This window comes from Phalaenopsis equestris, unplaced genomic scaffold, assembly GCF_001263595.1.
Source record: "Phalaenopsis equestris unplaced genomic scaffold, ASM126359v1 Scaffold000210, whole genome shotgun sequence".
Classification (NCBI taxonomy): domain Eukaryota; kingdom Viridiplantae; phylum Streptophyta; class Magnoliopsida; order Asparagales; family Orchidaceae; genus Phalaenopsis; species Phalaenopsis equestris.
Genome location: NW_018164652.1, coordinates 29,740 through 55,006, shown reverse-complemented (window position 1 = coordinate 55,006; position 25,267 = coordinate 29,740). Strand labels below are relative to the sequence as shown.

Here is a 25,267-nt window from a genome sequence, read left to right as displayed (position 1 = left end):
CATTCAGGGAGAAAGTGTTTTCCAGGTGCCTTTGTACCTCGGTCAGTTTATCTCCTCCAAGGGGGCAGATCCGAAGTTGTCTTGGTATAGACCGTCGTCGGGCATTTCCTGCAACTATTGTTGGTTGGTGGTTCCCATTGAGGAGGGTTGTGTGTTCCTTGTCGTGTTGGCTCTTCTCCTAAAACTGGGCCACTGCTAGGGCGGCGACCGCTTAAAGTACCTCTATGAACTATCCTGGCATTTAGTTAGTGATCTGAGTTCACAAATATTGCAGGCCTTGTTGAACGAATTATTCCATAAACTCTCAGGTGCATGCTGCTTCTCTTATATTCCTCTGACTGGAATCTCTCTGTTGTTGTTGTTAGGCTCTTTTACTTGTTGAAGACATGTTTTCACGTTCACTGCACCTTAAAGAATATTGAATTCAAAAGTGTCTGGGAAACTCACCTACGAAGTAGAACGTTCTGCTAGAAAGTGATTGGGAAACTCACCTACGAAGTAGAACGTTCTGCTAGGAAGTGATTAGGGGGGGAGAGAGGAGAGAGAGAGAGAGAGAGAGAGAGAGAGAACAATAAAAAGGGTGTCATTTATTCATGACATGGGTCCCTATTTATAGACATACGTCACAACGTTGCAAAAATTCATTGTAGCCCCCTCATGATTAACTTTTCAAGGTTACCTTCTAGTATTTACATAATTATTCACGTATAATAAGACCGATGACCGATTCGATCGATGAGGGTTGTCGATCATCCGATAAATCTTTACTCGATCAATATCTAATCTGAAAGAGGGCTCCCCATCAATCGTCCTAAAGGCTAATTACGGTCTTGTGAGAGCGTCTCCTGACACCTGCCGATCATTCGAACAAGACGTTTCTTAGCCAATATTCAGCCAAAAAATAATCGTCAAAAGCCATGTTCAATCGACCACATCTTCTTCTTGAGCTATTCATCTACCTTGAGATGCATGTTGATATATTTTTATATATACAGAAGGCAATGTTCTTTCTTAGTTTTAGAACATATCATTTATATGGCCGCCTTGCCTGTTTAAGTGACATAAGCACATTAGCATGAGGTCCCTTTTATCTTCCATATGGGCTCATCATATAATGGTTCACATTTGTGTATCTTATTAACTTGATTATTTGCCTCTTCAAAACTGACATCCAGAAAATATTTCCTTAGTATATAATCTCATAATTAATTCTCTTTACGAACGCCTGGAACTCTATCACTTCAATTAGAAATTGATTTGTTTGGAAAAACACTAGAGTTTGACTTTAAATCAAAATCAGATGTCTTTAGCTCCACAGCTTCTCATCATGCCCCACCCAATGCCTTCATCTCATATTATCAGCAATTCAAATTGAATTATAAGAAAATGTCATCCAGTAATTTATATAACCTGTTACAAAATGATCAAACATCATAAATAGGTATCATAGAAGCAGGCATTTTTTCTATATATAAGACCGTGCTTTCTGTGGTGTTTCTGTATACAAGAGCAATTGTAGATCAGCATTATCAACCCAAACTATACAGATAGTATGGAATGGCTATTGATTGGAATATAGCCATCAAAAATAAAAAAATGGACCAGAGACAAAAGTCACAACTTTTTCAGATAAAATAAGATGCTCAAACGGATTGATTTGAGCTGCGACGATCTTTTCGTTCTTTCGGCTGTCTTTCTTCTTGCAACTCCCTTCTGTTCCTAGGATGCCTGTCTTCCTGTAACTCTTTTTTCTCTTGTGAATGTGTCTCTCTTCTCTCTGTTACAGATTTCTCTACTGGCGTGTCTTTTCTCTCTTTCGGTCTTTCCTCCTGAATTTCTTCCATTTCTTCATCCTCGCCGCGTTTACCGGCTTGCTCCTTCCAGTAGGCAATCATTTTCTTCAAACGAGCAATCTCTTTTGAGGTTACATTTTTACTTGGATCATTTATAATACATCTTACTCTGGATGCATATCTGCAACATTAAGTAAAAACATTGGAAGCTATTACAGACATGATTTAGCAGAACTAAACAATAAAAAATAAAAAAAATGGATATTCCCATCTTCTGAAAATTAGAGTATATGTGCTGGAACACTTGCCTGAATGTTAATTTCGCTTTAGAATTCACCCAACGAGTTTTAAGGCATCTTTGTGAATCATAATCTTTCAAATTATCAATCATCCCAGATTACCATATAGACTTTTTAAGAATTAACTTTTGGGGGCTTAAAGGAAGATTTTATTGGGCTGGCATAGCTGTATATGGTTTCAAATAATCAATCATCCCAGATTACCATATAGACTTTTTAAGCATTAACTTTTGGGGCTTAAAGGAAGATTTTATTGGGCTGGCATTGCTGTATATGGTTTCAAATTTTTCCATACGGAATACGCACGCAGCTCTGCGTGCGTATTCCAGTAACTCTGCAATACCCCCTAATAGCCTATGAATAACACCAAAATAAAACAAACGAAAAGTATTGGGAGGTTATTGCGGTTATATGCTATTGGAATTAATACCCAATAACCCCGAAGCGGAGGTTATTGAGGGGTTATTACGCACCTAAGACTGTCTGCGTATTTCGTATGGAAATATTTTCTCAAATGTTGGGCTACAAAAGTCAATTCTTATCTAACTTGAATATGATAGAAACGAGAATATTATGATTAATGTGCCTGAACAAGGAATAATAAATTAAAAAATGGTTTTACGGTATTAAAAACAAACAGAAGATAAGAGTTCTAGATTTGTGCAACTAAGGATAAAAATTATGCATGTTAAACAAGTTGATAAAACTAATGTTGGAGGATTAAAAAGGAAAAATGATACACCTAAGAATTGTGCAAAACGATTTATGAAGAGCTAATTCAGAACCTCAGAAAAAAAAATGGAAAATAAAGATTAGAACATTGACCTCAAATAGCTAAGAAAAAGGTAATAATGATGATGATAAACAACAAGATTTAATACATTATAAACAAAAACTGAGACTGAGAAAGTGGGCTGAATTTCTCCGTCATTGCAAGAAAAAGGTATTACAATTTCCAGCAATATAAACAAAAACCTCAATGTAAAAATTAAAAAAAATCCTCAAGATAAAGCCAAATTAGCAACCAAAAATATGAAAAAAAATTTAAGTAATTAAAAGAGAACTTACACAAGAGAGTTGTAAGTTTCATCCAAATTTGTCTCAGCTGGAGACGCATTGACAAACATAAGTGTCTTTGCATTGCCACCAAGCGAATCACTCATGAGCATTGTCAATTTGTGGTTCCTATAAGGTATGTGTTGATCCTCGGAACACAAAGCACTTATCACGTCCCCAAGGGCTGAAAGTGATTTATTAATGCTTTGAGCTTCTTTCAATTGATTTCCCGAAGAACCAGATTTCTTTATCCTTTCCGAACCAGCAAGATCTACAAAACTAAGCTGCAATATTTCAACAAAAAAAAAAAAAGATAGATGTTGTCAGAGAGCATGGTAAGCCTCATAGACGAGCTTCAAAAAAAAAAAAAAAGATAGTCAGAGAGCATGGTAAAGCTCATAGACGAGCTTACGAGGAAAAATTGTGTTTAACAAATCAACATGACAGTGTGATTTATTAATTTAAAGTAAAATGGTACTGTGCCATATTTTAGTTTTTAAATTTCATCATAAGCAATGTACAAAATGGTCATCTAAATTTCCAGAAAATGGAGTTTTTTTTTCTTTTTTTTTGGTCAAAGCTTACTCAAGAAATTAGTAAAAAATAACATTTAAAATTTTCAAATACATGTCCATCATGTCAAAGTATTAACTTACAGAAAATATGATACGACCTTCAAGAAGATCCACTTTGTAATGGTATGAAAAAGGACAGGTGAGGGAAGAGAAAGAGAAGAAGTTCAAATGAATCATTTATTGTAAGTTCAAGTTATCACAGCATAATATGATTGAAGGACTTCATAAAAGGGTTGTATCATTCAAAATGTTTAAGAGAACATAGTCAAGAATGAAATGTTTGCTTTATTTTATTAAGTGCATTTTTACCTTTCCTCTTGCGACAGCTTGAGTTTGATGATTGGTGCTTTCAATTATGATGGACAATATTAAATGTGATCTTGAACTATCATCATTCATTTGGGTTCCAGCTACATGTCGACGCTCAGCTCCCATTTCAATAACAGCCATCAATTCTTCAAAGGTTGACACTTGTAGAATTGTGACATTTTCTATAGAAACCATTCCCTGCATGAAAAGAATTTTAAGATAATAAAAAGGGTCTATAAATCTTTAGTATTAAAAAGTAAAGTGATAGTAACAAAATGCCATGTATTGCTTTCTCCCCTTCGACACTCCAGATCCCTCGGTCATCTTATCAATCTACGCAAGTCTTTGTTGAAGACAACGAAACTCTCGCCGTATCCCATCCACAGTGGGCTCGGGCATATATCTTGTTGGTAGCATGGTTAGGGTTGGTATTTATGGAAGTGGAAAGGGTATTTTGTGGTAGGAAATAAAATATTTGGCTTATGGCATATGTTAGGAAACCCAATGATAGAACTAGGGTTAAGCTAAGCACTGATACAAAATTGCTAGAACTAGTTCAAAAATCAACAGAAACGAAAGCAAACTTTTATTATCACTGAGTTATGGTTACACATGACACAAACTGAATAGCTTCCAATAGCTATGGCTGGATAAGAAGACCCAAGGATAGTGGTGGCGTTGGCGAGGCGGTTTCACAGTAGTAGTGGCAGAGTTTAGGTAGAGTAGGCGGGGAAGGTGAGGATGGGCTTCCAATAGCTATGGCTGGATAAGAAGACCCAAGAATAGTGGTGGCGTTGGCGAGGCGGTTGCACAGTAGTAGTGGCCGAGTTTAGGTAGAGTAGGCGGGGAAGGTGAGGATGCTGGAGGTTGGTGATTGGGGATGAGGGGGGCGGGATAAGTGATTGTTGGTGGGGCTTGGGAGAGGGTGGACGACAAGTGGGAGTGTAGGAAAAGGTCGGGATGGTGCCGGTTGATGATTTGGAAGACCAGACAGCAATGACTGCTGCAGGGGAAGAGATGGCAAGGTGCGGTTATGTGGTCGGGAGGGGTGGAGAGCAAGGGCTGCTGCAAGGAGGGATAGGACAGCGTGCTGGGTGTTGGCCAGAAGAGCTGGACAACAATATTGTGACAGAAAAGGAAGGGTGGCAGGGCAACTGGAAGAATATGGAGAGGTCGGCGGCTAGGGTAGGTGAAGAAGAAGGGGTAGGAAGGAAAAATAGGGGGAGAATACAACACCACCTCGGAGCAGGATAGAGCTGAAGCACCACCCCCCGTTCGATACAGCTCCAGCGAGAGAGGAGACTCAAGGGAAAACTCTGAAATCAACAAGCAGCCAAAAACTAACCCTAACAAGCAAAATAAGATGAATATAATTGCTAGGATGTAAAATAGGAAGGGTTAGGAAGGGGAGGCCCTCCTTTTCGGGTGGCAATCAAAAAAGGCAAAGGGAAGGAGCAGGCGGCAATCAGAAAGGGCAAGGAAACGAGGAAAGGGATGGTCAATCCCACCCCATGCTTAGCTGGCTGGTCTCATGAGACCTGGGATGGGACATGAGAGAACCGGTAGATAAGCTCAGGTCAAATCGACTACAAGGCAGCATCATGGGCAATGACACTGGAACGGTAAATGAATATCATAAGACACCACCAATACCTGATCTTGGTTATGGTCCCATTCCTTGTTATATGATTGTGATTATATTCAAGCAAGCTTCTAGGGATTTCCTTAAGTCAACCGAAGGTGATTTCTTACTGAAAGCTTTAGACTTTGTATAGTTGATCAACATTGTCTGAGAGAAAACCTGGACCTCTAGAATAAAAGCATTTTTTTTCTTTATAAAGACCATAAGATTATGGTGATCATAAAAGTGTTTCAAGTAAACGTATAGATAATGAACAACAAATTGAGCGGGAGAAAAATTAAACACTCTTATGACAGGCGAATGAATCCCTAACTTTTCATTACTACTTGTCAACAAAGGAAAAAATAAATTAAATAAAATTTGTCAACAAAGATCTTCTATTAAGACAAGAATAACTTTTTTACTCTCCTGTTGTAGCTATTCCCCTATCCATCTCATCAATACAACAAACAACAACAAAGCCTTAATCCCACTAAGTGGGGTCGGCTAAATGAATCCTTTTCTCCATTGCGTCCTATTTAGTGTCATATTTTCATTTAATTCTAAAAAAATAATGAAGGGTGAGTTTGGGGCAGCTTGTGCTTATCCTGAAACGCGACCCGCAGGTGACCCGCAGGGTTCGACCCGCAATCTGCGTTTAGTGTAAAAACCCAACCGCATTTTTGGAGAAGTTATCGAAACGTGTTTTCCAAATGGTGAGACGACGTTTTCAAACTTATAAGCTGCCCCAACCGGGCCCGAAGACAAAAAATCATGATGATCAATAACAAGATTATTTTGACAGGAGTACTGAGTGATGGTTTTTCTACTAAAAAATATTCCATATATAATTTACCATACAAGGAAGTAATCAAAATAAAAATAAAATATATCATCATTCTCAAGGATTCATCAAGTCCTTAAGCAAGATAATTCACGAGCTCTTCTTCTCCTTTCTTTTTTTCTCAGTACCATGAGATATTTCATCCCTTCACATCATCCTTTATATATTTACTATTTTGTATTTTTTTTTGTACTTTGGTAATTCTTGTTAATTGATCTTGCACTTAAAGCATTTACTTGATATAATATTTTGAGTAAAGTAGATAATCTAGTGGATTGGATTTACCAAAATAAAGCTAACTAGTCAAACCAGAGTTTATTGGAAGAGTAGCAATGGAAAAAAAATATGTCATGACTATGTATAGAGTAGGAATGAGATGAAAGAGAACCTTAAAAGAGAAATATCTCCCAGTGGTGTGTATGGATCAATTGACTTTCAATTTGACTACTCAAGGATGCAAAACATTAAATGACTACTCCATTGATTCATTTTAATTTAAAGAATAAATCAAGATAAAGGTTTCAAGATTTAAGTATATTATCTGGCAAATGTTTGCAATGAGATGGTGCCTATGATTTAGCATACATTGGGATCTTGGTTGCAAGCGCAAAAGGCATTCTCCCGTTCTCCTATAGCCACCTAGGAAACTTATGGAGCCCCTGAAGTGCCTCAAGCGATAAGAGTAGTAAGTTTGTTACTTGTACATGTACAACAGGGAACAGTATCCTTGAAACTAAGCATCAAGGAATAATGATATTAACAAATCCTGAAAAGAAAGCTAAAGAGTAGTAAGTTTGTTACTTGTACATGTACAACAAGGAACAGTATGTGCAGATAAGGTGGACCATGGGAAGAGACAATACCTAACTATTATCAAGCATTACCAAGAGCAATTTTGTGATCAGTAAACAAACCACCAAAGCCATCCTTAAAAAAGGATGCATATCATTAAAGATCTCATTTGAATTTCATTTAATTACCTAAAATAAACACAAGAAAGCTATCATGCAAAAATTCAAAGGATTGTAAAATCATGGTCTCGTGCATAGGATGATGAAAAGTGAAAGCATGATTAAGTAAATTAGAGAAGTTGAACGGAGCAACCGTGGATAAGACCAAACTTACTGTTACAAGTATGAATCGCTAGCAAGAATACAGGTCAATAAAGCTAACACAAAAAATAAAAATGTACAGGTCAATAAATCTGACACAAAAAAATAAAAATGTAAAGGATTTGTATGCTTTTCCAACTTATAATTTAATGAACTATTAAAACAAAATCTAAATATAATTTATAATATATTTCAAGCTACCACTCTAAACTTGTCTCTTGTTTGTGTACAACAAATCATGATGCAGCAATTCGGAGTAGAGAAATAAAAAAAAAATCATTAAATAAATTACCTTCGAGTCTTTTTTTATTTCTAATTTGGAACGTTTAGCATTCTTTGATAGTAAGAGATCCACAAGAGTATCTTGATATAGCTCTACAATGTAAACCTGCAAAATCACACGTAGGCGCTCCGTAATGTTAAAATTAAGGCAAAGAAAAAAATGTTCATGTCTAAAATCCATATTAATTTAGTTTCAAAACTGTCTAATTATGGCACCAGTAGATTTTAATTGGGACAATAATTAACAGAAAATTGATCACACCAAATGATATGTACCTATAAGTTTGGATGAATGCAAAGTTGAATCAACAATCAGATGTAAGATATCTAAAATAAAATATGGTAATCTGCCTGAAATTTTGTGCATTAATGCACAAAATCATTTACGTTGCGTCTTATTTGATATTTAACAGAAACCTTGCACGATTAACCATTTACTTTTGCCACATTGGTTGCCAAGCAATAGTCACTCAAAGTTGGCGTTACTAATGTCAAGCATTAATCTGTTCATATTAAAAATTGCTTGAACATGTAAGAGTCACATTAAATTCATTTCATGGTAATACTTAAACAATCAAAATAGTTTGAGGCTAGAATAAAGGATTTCATTTCATAAAGGATCATCAGTAGCAATAGCATCATCTTTAGACTTATTCTAATGATCTGCGATGGAATTTATGAATCCTATTATTCCATTCATTCAAATTGAGTTTTATGAAATGTGTTCAAACTATTATTTGCTAGTATTTTCAGAAAAGCTCCTATCCATATTATTTTTTGTTTGTTGCTATTTTTCTTGCTAATTCTTCAATCTTAAATTTATACATCCTTCTAATGATGCATTGACCACCTTGGTTCTGTAATAATAATAATAATAATAATAATAATAATAATAATAATAATAATAGTATCATAAATAAATAATTAACTTAATTATATAAAAAAAAAATTTAACCGTTTACGACATTTGCACAACAGATGGTGCTGGAGTCGTTCGAGCAAAAACTCCACCGCTGAGTTAAGAACGAGGGGGAGTTCCTCTCCCTTTCATTCGCACCCAGCGAGAGAGAGTGAGAGAGAAACATTAAATATACCAATTCTATTAGTATCAAATGATCTGATTTCCAAATAGACCAACATTAAGTATCCTAGTTAAATATAATCCCTACGACTTTCAACCACATGATTTCAACCTTCTGTGTTGTTACTTTCTTAAACTAGAAGCTCCAGATTTTAATTAATCTTCAAAATTTTTATGCATACCCATTTCAATCTTTCAAATAGTTTCATTTTAGTTTCGGTACTTAGTGATTGCAATCTTTATAGAGTGAGACCTATATTTATCATTTTATTTGTTTCTCGATCGCATATTTTTGCACATATTTTCAAGTAACAGTTCCCTCCCTTAAAATATTTTAGGAAAGAAGCTGATATTCATGCCATCTAATTCTTAACGGTCCTACATTTGTGAAGTTCAATTCAAAATAGAATCCAAAGAGAGTGAAAATCTCAAGCATAACCAAAAATTTTGATTATCAAGCTAAACATTTAAACCAAAAACAACCCTTGTAAGTGCTTTAAAATCAAATAACATGCTCTGGTCAAAATCTTGCTACATCAAAAGTAGTAAATAAAACATAATTATTCAATACCTTCAAAGAAAATGAGAACTTGCTGCCATCACGATCGGTTATTTTGAATAGCTCAACTATGGCCCTTGGGGTAATTCCAGAATGCTTTTCTGAACCATATATCGTAAAAGTCTTACCAGAACCAGTTTGTCCATAGGCGAATATGCATACATTATAACCATCAACAGCAGATTGTATTAGATACTGCATAACACCCCAGAACCCCAGAAAGATTTTTTTAGATGAGAGACTATTCTTTGGTTTTTTTTTTTTTTGGAAAAAATCAATGCAATCAAGGATGCATCACAGCTAGAGCATATCGGAGAAACTCAAACATAACAACTTTGTTTTGAGAATTAAGTACCTTGGTATCAGCAAAAATATCTTCTTGTGAAGCATTTGGACCAAAAACACGATCATATATATGCTGTTTTAATTTCTCATCCTTCCAGGGATGCCCAACAGTAAACTCATCTATTGGGACTACCACGTTCTTTTCCTTATCAGCAACTTCCTTATCATTTAACGGACGTAAACGGCAAAAAACCCTTATCTTGCCTTTCATATCTGTTTTATGCAATTGCTCATAATTACAAGCTATAGTACACTAATAAATGTCATATTCTATGAAAAAAAGATTCAAAACATAAATAGCGATAACTAAACCTTCAATAATATTATAATATTTTTTCCGTAAAACTTGCTCTTCTTTGTAAAGTGCATCAAGCTCAGCAAGCTGTGCGCCTTGCTTTTTCAATAATGCAGCTGTTTGCTCATTTTTCCTATCAATATCCTGAAAGAAAATTACAGATAACCTACAAGCATCAATCAAAAGTAACCTGTTTTAGGTGTTTGCAAAAATAAAATGCTTTTCATTTTTTTGGAGGGAACTAACAAAAACAAAAAGCAAACTGAAAATCATAGCAGCACAAGCGCTTAGCCTTAAAACATTTAACTTTCACATGTTTTTAGGCCCACATTGTACAAGACAATGAAAGCGGTTTACACTTACGTGCCCAAACATGTACAAGCACCGCTGAAGCATAAAAGCATTTCCGGTCACATGACTCACATCACAGCCAAACAAAACCCAAATTTGAATATACATGCTAACTTAGAAAGAGAATGCCAATTTTTCTCACCTCCCTCATTTCTCGCAATTCTTCTAACTCCTTTAAGTCATCACGTAAAGTATCTAGTTCAGTATCTCTGATTGCAAGAGTAGATTCGGCAACACTCAAGGATCTCATTGCACTTTCCAATTTCTGTTCCAATTCTACAATGCATAATTGTAAATTCTGGCGCTCAACTTCAAAATGCTTTGTAGCCATAGTAATCTGTATGTTAAATATGAAACAATTGGAAATCTTATATATACTCTAAAAAGTAATAAAACTCCTTAGTGAAATTAAAAAAAAAGGAATGACCTCATCATTTTTCTTCTTTTCAATCCTTTGCATCCTCTGCTCAAGCAAATATTTCTCCTTCAGCAGAGTCTTATTAGTATCTTTAGATGCTTGCAACTCCTTGGTGCGCATCTTCAAATCTTGTTGAACTTTGCTTATTGTCTGATTCAGGAGACCATAGGGGCCACATAAATAAGTTGATTACAGAATTTTTATTCTCTTCGGAAGAAGAACTTAGCATATTTTAATTACTAGTGACACATTAAATTCCATGGAAAAAAAAGCATGCTGCATTTTGATGTTAAGACTAACTTTCAAAAGATAGCAAAACTAAGTAAAGAGCCCGAAACCATGCGGCCACAGATCCCCAAAAGAAACAGAAAATAAGAATTGGAATGACACACCTGACAGTCATCAATACCATTTCTAACATAATCAGCGCCTCCATCTCCACTTCCAAATCCAGGCATGGTTTGCCTCCTAGCATGATTTCCTAAAGATTGATGTCCTGGTGAGCTCAGCTTTGCTAGCTTAGCTTCAATGCTTTGTTTATCAGTTAATGCAGTCTGTTACATTTATATATAATTAAAATATGGAATAAAAATATAATCTTGTAGCAATTATTATAAAACTGATACTGTTAATTTATCAAATATTTACCAAACTAATATTGGAAAAATACCTGCAAATCAGACTCCTTCTCATCATATAAAGTTTTAAGTTTATCCCGCTCACTGATGATTTCTTGTAAGTTTTCCTTTTCCGACTGTAAAGAGTCTCGAAGCCCTTCCAGTTCTTCCTGCATCTCTGTTTCTCGCTTTTCTTTTGCATGTAATTCTTCCAACAACTACAAAATTTGGTAGTCAATCGATGGTAAGAAAAGCAATGAAGAAATTTTATCTGGTTGTAATAATAGTTTCGGGAGCTTTATCTCAGTCAAAAGCAGATTATAACATACATTTCGACAAATCCAAAGCCAATTCAGTTCTTTACAGAAAAGGCTGAGAAAAGTAGATTTCCTCGTGCAATTTTTTTTTATTATTTTAGACGAAAAAATCATAGAATTATAATGTTTACAAAAGTATTTCGACAAATCAAAAGGCAACTAAGGTGAAGAAGAATGTTGCTGTGGACTTTCAGTGAGAGAGCGGCCCTAAATATATGATTTTGGAGAGATACAGAGAGAGATTGGCTTAACTTTATGTATGGTGTTTGAATATTCTTTTAACTCTCCATTTTGTTTAACATTCAGAAAATGTCTTGTCATATCTAATTAAATAATTTGGTTATGCTATTCAAAAGTGGGGTAAGGATGGTATCAAATAACCCTAATGCTATGAACATCAGATATGAGAGCCATGTTTCACCAATCAATGTTGAATAGAAAGGAAACATAATATAGAGAAAACCTAAGATTTATGTGGTTCGATTTCAACCAAAACTATATAATACAGTTCTAAGGCTCCTAGAAGGTGCTTGGTAAGCCGGTTTTGAGGGAAGGTCATTCTGGAAAGGTATGAGGAGGATAGGTGCAATCGGGGGTGTTTGGAAGGAGATAGGAGGCAAAATCTGTTCTTGGACAGCACATTTGGAGCTTTCAGTGGCTGCCCTGATTAAAAATAGCGATTGAACGGTGAAATGGCAAAACACAGACGACGGGGAGAATTCACAACCTGTTCCTAAGCAAGAAACAGATACATCACTTGCAAAAGAAAGATGATACATCCCTCCAGAGAGCATAAAAAAGAAGAAAGCCTCCAAAACACAATAACGATAGCAAAAGTTGCAAAAGTTGTCGAAACAGAAAAAACACATACACATATAGTCATCTAAAAGGAAATACCCTAATTGGAAATAAAAAAAAGGAAAATAATCATAGAGAAAGGAATATTGGGCTGAAGTAGATGATAGGATGGGATCCCAGATGCAATAGCTAGATCTCGCGATCTTGCGAAATGTGGAACGCGGAATGACGCTCAGTATCATTTTCTCGAGTGAAGATAAGCTTTTTCTTCGTTTCTAAAGGCTTCTAGAATTAATCTACCACCACCATAACAAATCTATCGTCTTGTTGTATCAAAGACAATTTCACTGCAAAATTTATGCTCATATCCATTTCATATATAAATCATCCCAAAGTCTATCCTGATAGAATATCGTCTTGTTGTATCAAAGACAATTTCACTGCAAACTTTATGCTCCTATCCATTTCATATATAAGTCATCCCAAAGTAGATAACCTTTTTTTGGCACAACGAGAGTTGAAATTGTACAAGGACATGCATTCTCACGACTCATGTCTCGAGGAATTAAATATGGAGCCTGCTTGTCACACTTCTCGTACTTAACAGAGCGCACCAGATAAACTAGTCTACTTAGTAATTTCTTTATAACTTTAATTGTCATAACCTAACCCAAGAACTTAGAATTAACTAAGACGTTATGGACAACCAGATGATGAAAAATATTTCTAAAGATTAATATTAGTCAACAATAATAATATATAAAAAAGTCAATAATCCCTAATACACATATAAGCAATCTTCTAACAAATATGTATGATCATCAAATTATATAAAACAAATAAAATAATAAAAAAGTAAAATATAGCAACAAATAGACAGATAATGATCATCACAACAGTGCTTCTCTTCTTATAAACTAATCATCTCCTATCAATCAAATCAATCTATCAAACCTTTTTCTAAAAATGACAGTTAAATAACAAATTATGCTGAGAAACAAAAACCTGTAATGACGTGAAGTGAATCATTTGATTCCTACCGAGTTGGTGCATATACTCATGGTTGCACACCTTTGCGAGTCTAACTCGGAGTTGGAGCCGATCGTAACAACTCTACCATCCTCTGTCTGTCTTCGAAAGTCCTTTGAGTAGGTGGAGCACTAACTTTAGTATCAACCTGAGGTCTCTGGCCTAAGGTAGAGCATGAGCTCGCCATGTGTCTGGGCTGATGACACCAAAAGCAGGGGTTGGTGCCCGATAAGCACTCTCTCGTGATGGGTTCGAATGAAAGAAGACAAACTTCCCCATCATTCTTAACTCATGAGCGGTGGATTTTTCGCTTGAACGATACCTGCACAGTGTCATTACCAGCGAAGCTTCGATTTTTTTAATGGATTTTTTTTTAAAATTGAATTTTTTTTAAATGTTTATTATTACAAATATTTCAGTCAAAGCTTAATCCACTCGAACCAGACATCCTCCCCTCCTCTACAAGCAATGTTGCTACTTCTTTGCACACAAAAAACGCCCGACCCACACACTAGGGTTCGGTCGAAAGGGTAGGCTTCACACCGCAATAAGTTCCCTCGTTCGGCTTCTTCCTCATGTTTCCTCTTCTTCTGCACAACGCTGAATTTGACTCCTCTTCCTTTGCTTATCACCACCTCTCTACTCGACAGAGACATCACCATCCTCCTGCTTTCGTCTCACATCAATTGATTCCCTTCGTAAGTCATCCTCACGATCTCGCCTTTGTCTCCCCACTCAACAATTTATAGAGTGAGTTCAAACCTTGTGTTCCTGACCCTCGTTTCAACTCTCCCTCTTCAATTTCCCGAGTCTTCGCTTCCTCTCTGCTTGCTCGGTTCACTTGGGTATTTGAAACGAGATGTCACAATTTTTCCCACTTATAAAAATTCCATCTTCAAAATTTATAAACAGACCGCAAGTAATCTCACCTTAAGCACGTCGACATGAACTATCCATAAATTTTTTAAGGGGTTTTTACTTATGGAAGTCCCCAAACATTACAATTTACCGGTAGAGTTTTCAATACTTAAAAATTATGGGAGACGGTCTCTGTTACAAATATCATATAGAGAATCATTAATATTTGAACCTCCTCAACCCCGGTGAAATTCCTCTCGCCCAAAATCATTCCAACCTCCTTCGCCTCACCGCTCTGTACAAATTCGACATAATTTATCTTGAATTGATGTCATCATTGTCAAGGAATCCTTTGCTCTTAGAAACATTGTTGGAGCTCAGACGACAAACTTCGTCGGCAATTGGAGTAGGCTCAAAAACTTTGTTAGAGAGTTTGTATTGATGTTTAATGGGAGCAAGTGGGGACACAACAGACCGTACTTGATGTCGAGGAGGGCGGAGAGGATGAAAGGGAAGGAGAGGGTTTGAGTTCAAGGTGGCGTAGCCGGAAGCGTTTTGTCCGTTGAGCTTGAAGAAAATAGGAGTGTTTAAGAGGTCGGAGGGTGGGAGGGATAAGAAAGTGGAGGTGAAGATGGAGAAGATAAAGCAAGAAAGTTTCGCGGCGCATCGCGATAGATTTTGGGCAAGAGGAACTTCGTCGGGGTTGAGGAGGCTTGGCTATTAACGTTTCTCTCATGATATTTGTAATGGAAACCGGCCCCTGTAATTTATAAGTTTTGAAACCTCAACCTATAAATAGTAATGTTTGGAGACCTATATATGTTAAAACCCCATTTTTTAAAGGATGCCCTTCTATAATTTGAAGTGTATCTCTATGCCTAAATGAATACAATTATTAATTTGAGTTAACTTAAATTTTTTGTTTTTATTATTATTATAATTTTCTTATAATTACCCTATAGGCTTTTCCATCAAGGTTATATTAATTAATGATAAACCTTGTCTCTGATATCACTATTGGCACGACCCGGCCCGAGGTTTGGAATAAACAAAGCGAGTGCAAACAGTCGGATGGTGGAAATTATATTTTCTATATTCATTTAACGTTTAACGAATGAAAAAACAACTAAAAAATTAATTTAAATCAGTAGAATTAAATTTACCTCATTACAGATTATTTGTCTTCTATAAACTCTCTTCTATTGCTCATATTTAAAAAAATAATAATTACACATAAAAAGTTAGTTTAAAACAACTGCGCACTAACCAAATCAGTGAATGTTCACACTCCTAAACTAAAGTAATACAAGGAAAAAAATAATATGCATGTCAGTTAAGTTCTTAATAAATCAGTATAAAATATTTGATATTTTAAGAATATGATATCTTACCATATTTTATGTTATTCAATGAGTTTTACTATATCAATAACATATCTATATTTGTACCCGTCACAGAAGCACCGCCTAAAAATTGTATCAATTAAGATACTTTAATATCAATATCTTTTTCCATTCATGTGCACGGGTACCTTAGCGTTCTCCTGCTAGTATAATAAAAGGGTGACTTCATCATAACCAAACATACACATACAAGCATTCTATGAAAATAATTATTTACAAAAAAATTATTTAATTTTAATTTGCGTAGCAATCAATATACTTATATAGCATTCAATATATATGATAATTAAAACAATGTTTAGTACATATATCATTTTTACAATATGAATAAAAATTCAATGGAATATAAAATCATAATTTTGCACTAATTTAAATTAACTAGTGACAGTACCAATATATGTATTTGGTCCGGAATAAGTAAAATATTATTAGAGTATAAGAACATGAGAACTCACCTCGATGACGATTTATTTGTTTTTGGATTCGCCTTGATCTTGATTTTTCTAAAATTGAAGCCTATAATAAACATGGTATTTATATTACTAAAATTTAATTTATTCATATTATTTAATTTTACATTAATTAAATATTAATTTCCATCATTTTACTTTATGAAATCCTAATTAACTTTATTTTGCTAATAAAAATCATTAATTAAATTATAATATAAACCCAAACTATCCCTCTAAAAGTTTGCTCAAGTCAATCGTCCTCCTCTAGTTCGCACACTTCGCCTCCTATTCTCCTCAAATATGAAATTCTAAACCATGAATACTAATTATACACACACACACACACACACACACATATACATACTCATATTTTCTTATTAAAACAATTAATTTTAATTATTAAATTTTACCTTTATGTTTTGGTTTCCACTCGAAATGTCTTCCTCCCCTCCTCCGCTTCACGCCTTGACAACTTCCCTCCTTCGGCTTTTTTCTCTCTTTCTTCTTCTCCTCCACGACACTAATGTTGGCTCCTCTTCCTCCACCTGACACCGATGTCACTTCCTCTCTGCTCGATAGAGACGTCTGTCAACATCATTGCCTCCAGCTATAGGAAAGCCCTAACTTGCACCTGTCGATCCTCCTGCTTTCGCCACGCGTCGATCGATTCCCTCGATAATTCATCCTCGCAATCTCGCCTGTCTCCTCAATCGACAATTTATAGAGTGAAATTCATAAACAGACAGCGAGTCATCTCTCCTTAAGCAGATCGACATGAATTATCCATAAATTTTCTATCGGATTCTCTTCCTCTATAATTTCAGGTGTATTTCTATGCCTAAATGAATATAAAAACTAATTTGAGTTAACTTAAATTTTTAATTATTATTATTATTATAACTTTCTTATAATTATCCTGTTCGATATTTTATCAAGGTTAAATTAATTAATCATAAATCTTGTCTCTGATACCATTTTTGGCACGACCCGACCAGGGAGTTGGAATTAACCAAGACAGTATGGACGATCAGATGGTGGAAACTAAATTTTCTATATTCATTTTACATTTAACTAATGAAAAAACAACTAAAGAAATTAATTTAAACCAGTCCAATTAAAATTACCTCATTACAGGTTGTCTGCATCTTTTATAAATATTATATCTTCTCTTATTCATATTTTAACTGATTAATTACACCTAAAAATTTATTTAAAACAATTGTGAGCAAACCAAAGTCAGTGAATGCTCACACTCATAAACTATAGTAAAACAAGAAAAAATAAAATAATATGCATGCGAATTAAGTTTTTCATAAATTAATACAAAATATTTGATATTTTAAGAATATGAGCACTTACGATTAGGGATGTGAGTCAAGCCGACTCGTGAGCCGACTCGTGAACTGAGCTCAATGAGCTAACAAGTCAAACTCAAGCTAGCCCCGACTCAACTCGCTAGTCGACTTGTTTAAAAAAAATATTAATATAAAATATACTCAGAATATATTAAATTTGAGGACTTTACCTTTGAAGTGTTAAAAATGTTTAAAATAATAATATTTTATATTTTATAATAAGTGATTTCTTATTATTTCTCTCATAATTGCTCATTTTACATTTCTATTTATCATCTTATGATAACAATACCTTAAATTAATATTAATTTGTCTCTTTTATAATAAACAAGCCGACTCAAACTCATAGATTTAAGCTCGAACTCGAGCGCAAAGTCGATAAGATTAATCAAGCTCGAGCCGTCCTCTAGTTCGCACACTTCGCCTCCTATTCTCCTCTAGTTCGCACACTTCTCTTATTCATATTTTAATATATTCATATTTTAACTGATTAATTACACCTAAAAATTTATTTAAAACAATTGAGAGCAAACCAAAGTCAGTGAATGCTCACACTCATAAACTATAGTAAAACAAGAAAAAATAAAATAATATGCATGCGAATTAAGTTTTTCATAAATTAATACAAAATATTTGATATTTTAAGAATATGATCACTTACGATTAGGGATGTGAGTCAAGCCGACTCGTGAGCCGACTCGTGAACTGAGCTCAATGAGCTAACAAGTCAAACTCAAGCTAGCCCCGACTCAACTCGCTAGTCGGACTCGACTCGCTAGTCGACTTGTTTAAAAAAAATATTAATATAAAATATACTCAGAATATATTAAATTTGAGGACTTTACCTTTGAAGTGTTAAAAATGTTTAAAATAATAATATTTTATATTTTATAATAAGTGATTTCTTATTATTTCTCTCTTAATTGCTCATTTTACATTTCTATTTATCATCTTATGATAACAATACCTTAAATTAATATTAATTTGTCTCTTTTATAATAAACAAGCCGACTCAAACTCATAGATTTAAGCTCGAACTCGAGCGCAAAGTTGATAAGATTAATCAAGCTCTAGCCGAGGGCGGCTCGAGCTCAACTCGACTCATTTACACCCCTACTTACAATATTTCATGTTATTCAATGAGTTTTACTATATCAATAGCATTTTATATTTGTACAACTGTCACAGAATCACATATAAAAATTATATCAATTAAAGTACTTCAATATTAATATTTTTTTTATTTACTTGCACGGGTACCTTAGCATTATTCAACTAGTACAATAAAATGGTGATTCCATCATAATCAAACATACACATACAAGCATTTTATAAAAGCTATTATTCAATAAAAAATATTTCATTTTAATTTGCATACGCATCATTCTTACAATATAAACAAAAATTTAATAGAATTTAAAATCCTCGGTTTGCAACAATTTTAAAATAATTATTGATAGTACCAATAAATACACTGGGTCCAGAATAAAAAGAATATTACCAAAGTATAAGAAACTGAGTACTCACCTCAATGACGATTTATTTATTCTTAGATTCACCTTGATCTTGTGATAGTACCAATAAATACACTGGGTCCAGAATAAACAGAATATTACCATAGTATAAGAAACTGAGTACTCACCTCAATGATGATTTATTTATTCTTAGATTCACCTTGATCTTAACTTTTCTAAAATTGATGTATATAATAAACATGGTATTTCTATTACTAAAATTTAATTTATTCATATTATTTTAATTAATTATTAACTTTACATTAATTAAGTTTTAATTTCCATCGTTTTACTTTATGAAATCCTAATTAACTTTATTTTGCTATTAAAAATCATTAATTAAATTATAATAAACCCAAACTTTCCTTACCGAAGTTTGTTTGGGTAAATCTTTCTCCTCTAACTTGAACACTTCATCTCCTTCTATTCCCCTCAAATCTGAAATTCTAAACCAATAATCCTAATTTAATAAAATTGTATAATAACATTATAATGTATATTTATGTGTGTGTGTCATATAATTTTCTTATAAAATTAGTTAATTAAAATTATCAAATTTTACCTTTATATTTCGATCGAACCCTAATCCACTTGAACCATCTTCCTCCCCTCCCTTGCACGCGATGTTGTTGCTTCTTCGCCGCACACAAAGAACGCATGACCCACACACTATGCTTAGGTTGAGAGGGTAGGCTTCACACCTCGATAACTTCGCTCATTTGGCTTCTCCCTCACGCTTCCTCTTCTGTTGAACGATACCAACGTCAGCTCCTCCTTTGATTGACACCGAAGTCGTTGTCTCCTCTCTGCTCGACAGAGACGTCGTCGCCCGTCGACGTTGTTGCCTCTGACTAAGAGGAAGCCCTAACTTGCGCCTGTCAAACATCCTGCTTTCGTCTCGCATCGATCGATTCCCTAGGTAAGTCGTCCTCACGATCTCATATGTCTCCTCACTCGACAAATTATAGAGCAAATTCATCCCTTGTATTCCTGACCCCTCGTTTCAACTCCCACTCTTCAATTTTTGGACTCCTCATTTCCTCTCCCCCTCTTCGGTTCCCTTGGGTATTTGAAACGGGGCGCCACAAAAGCATGCTTTTGACATCGCTATTTATAGCTTTGCCACATGTATATCTATAATCACTGCACAAGATGAGGAAGAATCCTTTTACCCACAATTATCGGCTAAGCATCCCCCATTGTTTTCTCATTCATTTATTTTGGCAAAGATCTCATCAATTAAAATAGTGTCATTCTTAAATCAATAATATAATTGTTCAAAGCGTTGAACAAAGAGAAAAGGGTATTTTCTAGCATAAAGCACAAACGAATTGTGTATTAATTCACTAAAGCATGCTTCTAATAACTACTAGGCCTTATTGACTATTAAATTAAGAAATTATTAAAATTTATAAATGTATTAAAGAATCCTTATAGCACCATAAATTTCTAAGATCTATGAGCATTAAATCGAACATCTGGAACAAATCTAATAATGTACATATATTAAGCAACCAAAATTTTAACTATGACATAAAGAAAGCAAAAATAAACATTGTTGAAACAATTGCTAGCTAGAAACAAAAGAATGATCGCTACAAAGAATGCTTTTTAATCATCACACCACTTATTTTTCCAAAAAAATACAATAAATTATATAAAAAAAAAGTTGAAGCTTTAGCCTTGAGGTGAAAATTGAAGGAAATCATAATAATAGAAGGTATAAACGAAGAAAGGTGCGGAGAACTTTCATGAAATTATACCTCAACTATAGAACTTCGATCCAATCCATTCTCACAAGTTATTATCGAAAGAACACGGAAAACACCAATAAGATCAAAATAAGCTCAAAAGATAAATTAAAAAATCTTAAAGAATTGAAAACTCAAAGATCCAACATTTGCAAATTATAATGTTAGTCAATACCAAATTATATGTCACTAATAAGACAAGCGTGTTCATAGGATATACATTTTTTATCTTAATTAGCACTTGTGGTTCTCAACCATGCATTTTTTAAGATCAATAAAACTATAAGAAAATTTTTTGTATGCTCTTTATATTTATTTCATTGATGATCAAAGCATGAAAAATATATTTAGTAGATATTTATGGCATAAAACTAATTCAAATTTCTGTATCAAAGTATCTTTTAAAGTCTATATTTCTTCACTCTTCTCCCATAAATTTATTCTATGATTCATAAATTTGATTTCCATGTAATTATCTTACTTAAATAATAATATTATCATTAAATAGTGGTACTCTCCAATCATTTAATATTATCTTAGTTTTCAAAGTTTTATTAGAAAGATTTACAAACCAAACTACAATAATATCAACCCCCAACGTTCCAAATCAAAATAAACAACTCATATAGTGTTCATCTTAATGCATCTTCCTCGCAGTTCATTCTACCTAAATAAGATCAATCCACAATATGCATTATTATTCAGCTCAAGTTGCTTTTACTATGTTTTCTTTTTAATTTTTCAAACACTTTCATCTCTCTTTGATGCATTAAGCTTAAACTAAGTCTTATTATCTTTATTTTTAATGAATCTAGGTGACCAAGGTATTTAAATATCTTATCTTTTGCCTCAATTATTTTTACAGATTTATGTTTTTTACTTTCTTAGTACCTAGCCTATTGTATAAATCATCAAAACTGAATTTTTAACATTTTTAACTATCCTTTGCGTAAGACAATCTTCCTCATAATCATTATAAAGAAATATTTTTTTGCCATGCTTTTAAAGCGCCTTATTTTTCTTAATAACTCTTTAGATATCCTTATATATTATTTATTTCTAGACTCACGTAAAGCTTCTATACAAATCTTCTCAATGAAACTAGCAATTACAACCTAAATTAACTGTCTTAACAAAAAAATTTTAATTTAGTACCATCAATAATCTGTCTTAACCGAGTAACAACTTCTGGACTTTCAAGTTTTGTCATCAACAATGATTTCATTTGATCGCTTTTTTTACACTCCTAATATATACACCACAACTGCTATTATGTTATGCCATCAACTATTCTCCTAAAATCACTTAAAATATTCATAAAATATTTATTTTTTTCAAAATAAAAGAAATTAGTGTGTATTTCAGTGGCTCCAACTTTAAAAACAAGTTGAAGCTCTCATTTTATATAGTAGGTGCTCTCTACTGTAAGATAATATGCAAATGACTAATTAATCATAGATTCTCCCATAAAAAATTTTACTTCATCAATTTCTATTCATCCGATGAATAAACTATGAATAAAGTAACACAGATAATCATTGCCTCATCTTATTGATAACTTAGCTTTCATCATTATCTTTCCTTCAAAATGCAAATAGTAAAAGCCTAGTTATAATAATAATGTATACTGTAAAAATCAAGCAGGCGATGCTGCAAGGAAAAAAATATAAATCATAATGCTTAGAAAGAGAATAAGACAGCTAAGTTTTCATTTGCTCACTTTATCCGCAGTCTTTTGGGATTCTTCAAAAGCTTTAATTAGGTCCTGCATTCTTTTCTCGTTGATATTTAAACTTGGCGGATTAACCGAATGAGAAGAATCAGCTGGAGTAGATCTTGTAGCAGGAGGTTGTGCTTTGGAGTGCCTACGGAGTATGACATCATTTATATGTGTTTGAAGAGCAACACAAATTTCCTCCCCCTGCAATGGTTTATGTAAGGCTTATCTCAAACAACTGACTAATAAGATTATTAATTTTAAAGGAATAATGCTAAACTATATAAAATAAAAAATATAACCCCTGACCTGCTTAGTTTCAAACTGAAAAATTTGAAGCACGCCAGCAACTCTCATCTTAAAGAAAATTGCAGTGTTGCTGCTACCAAATTGCATAATATCCCTCAACTCTGCTGAGTGTAAGTATTCTTTGGGAACAGGACGAAAAAAATGAATCTATGATACAAAATGGGGAAAAAAAAGAAATTCGTGTTAGAAGCATTCTATGCATTATATCAAATATGTCAGAAGAATTAATGAACTACAACTAACCCCTCGCTTATTTATGCCTAAATTAATCCTGCCAGGTAGAAGGCCAATTGGGTCATCTATCTTGCGAACATTGAAAAAAACTGAGTTTCCATAGGGAAGAGCATGAAGGATCCTAAGGAACTGTTGTCTTGCATCAGCTTTAGACAAGTGCTCCTGCATGGACAAGGAAAATTTTAATGGTCATTGTTTTAATAATTCTAATTCATCTCTATTCCTCCCTAACTTTTAACTTCCTATTTATTGCAGTAAAAGCGCAACCAATTATAACACTATCCTCTACAAAAGCATATCCAAAGGCGACTAACTTTAAATATCATTTTTAAACATCTCCATAATCAATACAAAAAATATACATAACTAATATAAATCTTTGATTTAATCATTCTATACTTAAAAACACTTGGATCACTTTAAAACACTTTTAATACTAATATGTATTATATCATATACGTCTCTGATAACTTCCACAAACTATTGATACAAACCTTTCTAAAATTAAAGTCGAACGGAAATGTGTTGAATTTATATTTGAGGAAGGAAACTGTGCATAATAAGTAATGCTCAAACAAAGTATATATTTTATTAAATATATTAGCTGGAAAATAAAATAAAATAAGAACAACGTGGTAATCAATTAATTAAATGAGGTTAACGGAAATAAAAATATAAAGAAATTAAATGTAAAAATAGAATATGTTAAATTCATATTCCTTTTATACTACCATTAGATTAAATGTAATGTTTTGTTTTTACCATTAAATTATAACGAGAAAGTATATCAAGCTCCCATTCTCTCTTTGCCCTTGTAACTGCAACTTGTCTCGGTAAGAATCTTTCGAGCAGAGAGGTCCACTCGCTGTAAAGATAGCCAATATTTAGAAAGAAGAGACTCTATCGACAAATAATATACAAATAAGTGGGAGGACTCACTAACTACTTGGGAATTGAAAAAATTGGGTACTCACACACACGAATCGGGATTGTCAACAAATCCAATCTCAGCTAATATTTGAAGAGCAGATAGTTGAGTAGCATCATCCCTACCAACCGGATAATGTCCCAAAACATAGTCATGTTGTAACTGCCAAAAGAAAAAAAATAAAGATATACTTCATATAGAAGAACTGAAAAATGAACTCCCAATTATTGATGGGTACATATGAATTTCGGAGTGTCCAAGCACACATACCTGAACATATGACAACTGAACACACACTGGATCTTCAACAGCATCTTCAGACTCTCGAAATAATCTTTTCTTAAATGTTAGTTTGCAGTGCAAAATTTCTCCTTTACTGCGGTCTTTGGCTACCTTAAATTCAGTCAATAAATCTCCGATATATTTATTGTCATCTAACCAGATGAACTCCTCTGTGAAGCATTAATAAGTATGGTTAGAAAACTGCCTTCATGAAAGTTTATAACAAGAAAAGAAAACAGGGGTTTGAAGAATGGAACAATAGAAAAATATAAACATTACCACTACCAAAGTCAGAAGATTTTGAGCCTTGTACCACTTTTCTGCATTCAAACAAGCTAAAACTAGAATAGGTCGTAAGTTTGATTATGCTTGCAAGCTCCTAAAGAAATTTACCATCAATGAGTGCATATATATAACAAGAAATTTGATACAAGACAATGAAAACGAAAAACAAAGCGATTATAACATTTCACCATCATAGCACAAGCATTGCAATGCACTGCAGAGTGCTTAGATGAACCAAAAAAAAAGAGAAAACTGCACTTACACAACAGTGCCATCATGAAGTTTTTGAGTATGGGGGAGCTGATGTGCAAGGCAAATAAAAAAGACTTTACAACTTAGAGGGCATAGAATTCATGAAGCTGTAAAAATTTAAACCTCAAGCTCAGAGATGTCAAGTTTAAAAAAAAATCAATATGTTAAGCTGTCTCAAGCATTATATTAGTCATAGCCCATCCAGCAGGACTCGCACTCTGCTTAG

At 33.8% G+C, this 25,267-nt stretch overlaps 1 protein-coding gene across 1 annotated transcript in view; it reads right to left on the bottom strand.

Annotated features, from left to right (window-relative positions):
• Positions 1-1,441: 1,441 nt before the first annotated feature.
• LOC110023087 (kinesin-like protein KIN-14I) overlaps positions 1,442-25,267 on the bottom strand; it is a gene marked incomplete at its 5' end in the record, with an annotated part of 38,584 nt that continues 14,758 nt past the window's right edge. The window contains 18 exon segments of the mRNA XM_020722311.1: positions 1,442-1,974; positions 3,161-3,432; positions 4,033-4,230; positions 7,902-7,997; positions 9,544-9,726; positions 9,887-10,089; positions 10,189-10,315; positions 10,665-10,859; positions 10,950-11,090; positions 11,333-11,494; positions 11,611-11,775; positions 22,755-22,955; positions 23,061-23,207; positions 23,304-23,456; positions 24,057-24,159; positions 24,269-24,384; positions 24,493-24,674; positions 24,784-24,883. Of these exon segments, the coding sequence (XP_020577970.1) occupies positions 1,644-1,974; positions 3,161-3,432; positions 4,033-4,230; positions 7,902-7,997; positions 9,544-9,726; positions 9,887-10,089; positions 10,189-10,315; positions 10,665-10,859; positions 10,950-11,090; positions 11,333-11,494; positions 11,611-11,775; positions 22,755-22,955; positions 23,061-23,207; positions 23,304-23,456; positions 24,057-24,159; positions 24,269-24,384; positions 24,493-24,674; positions 24,784-24,883 (3,075 nt within the window).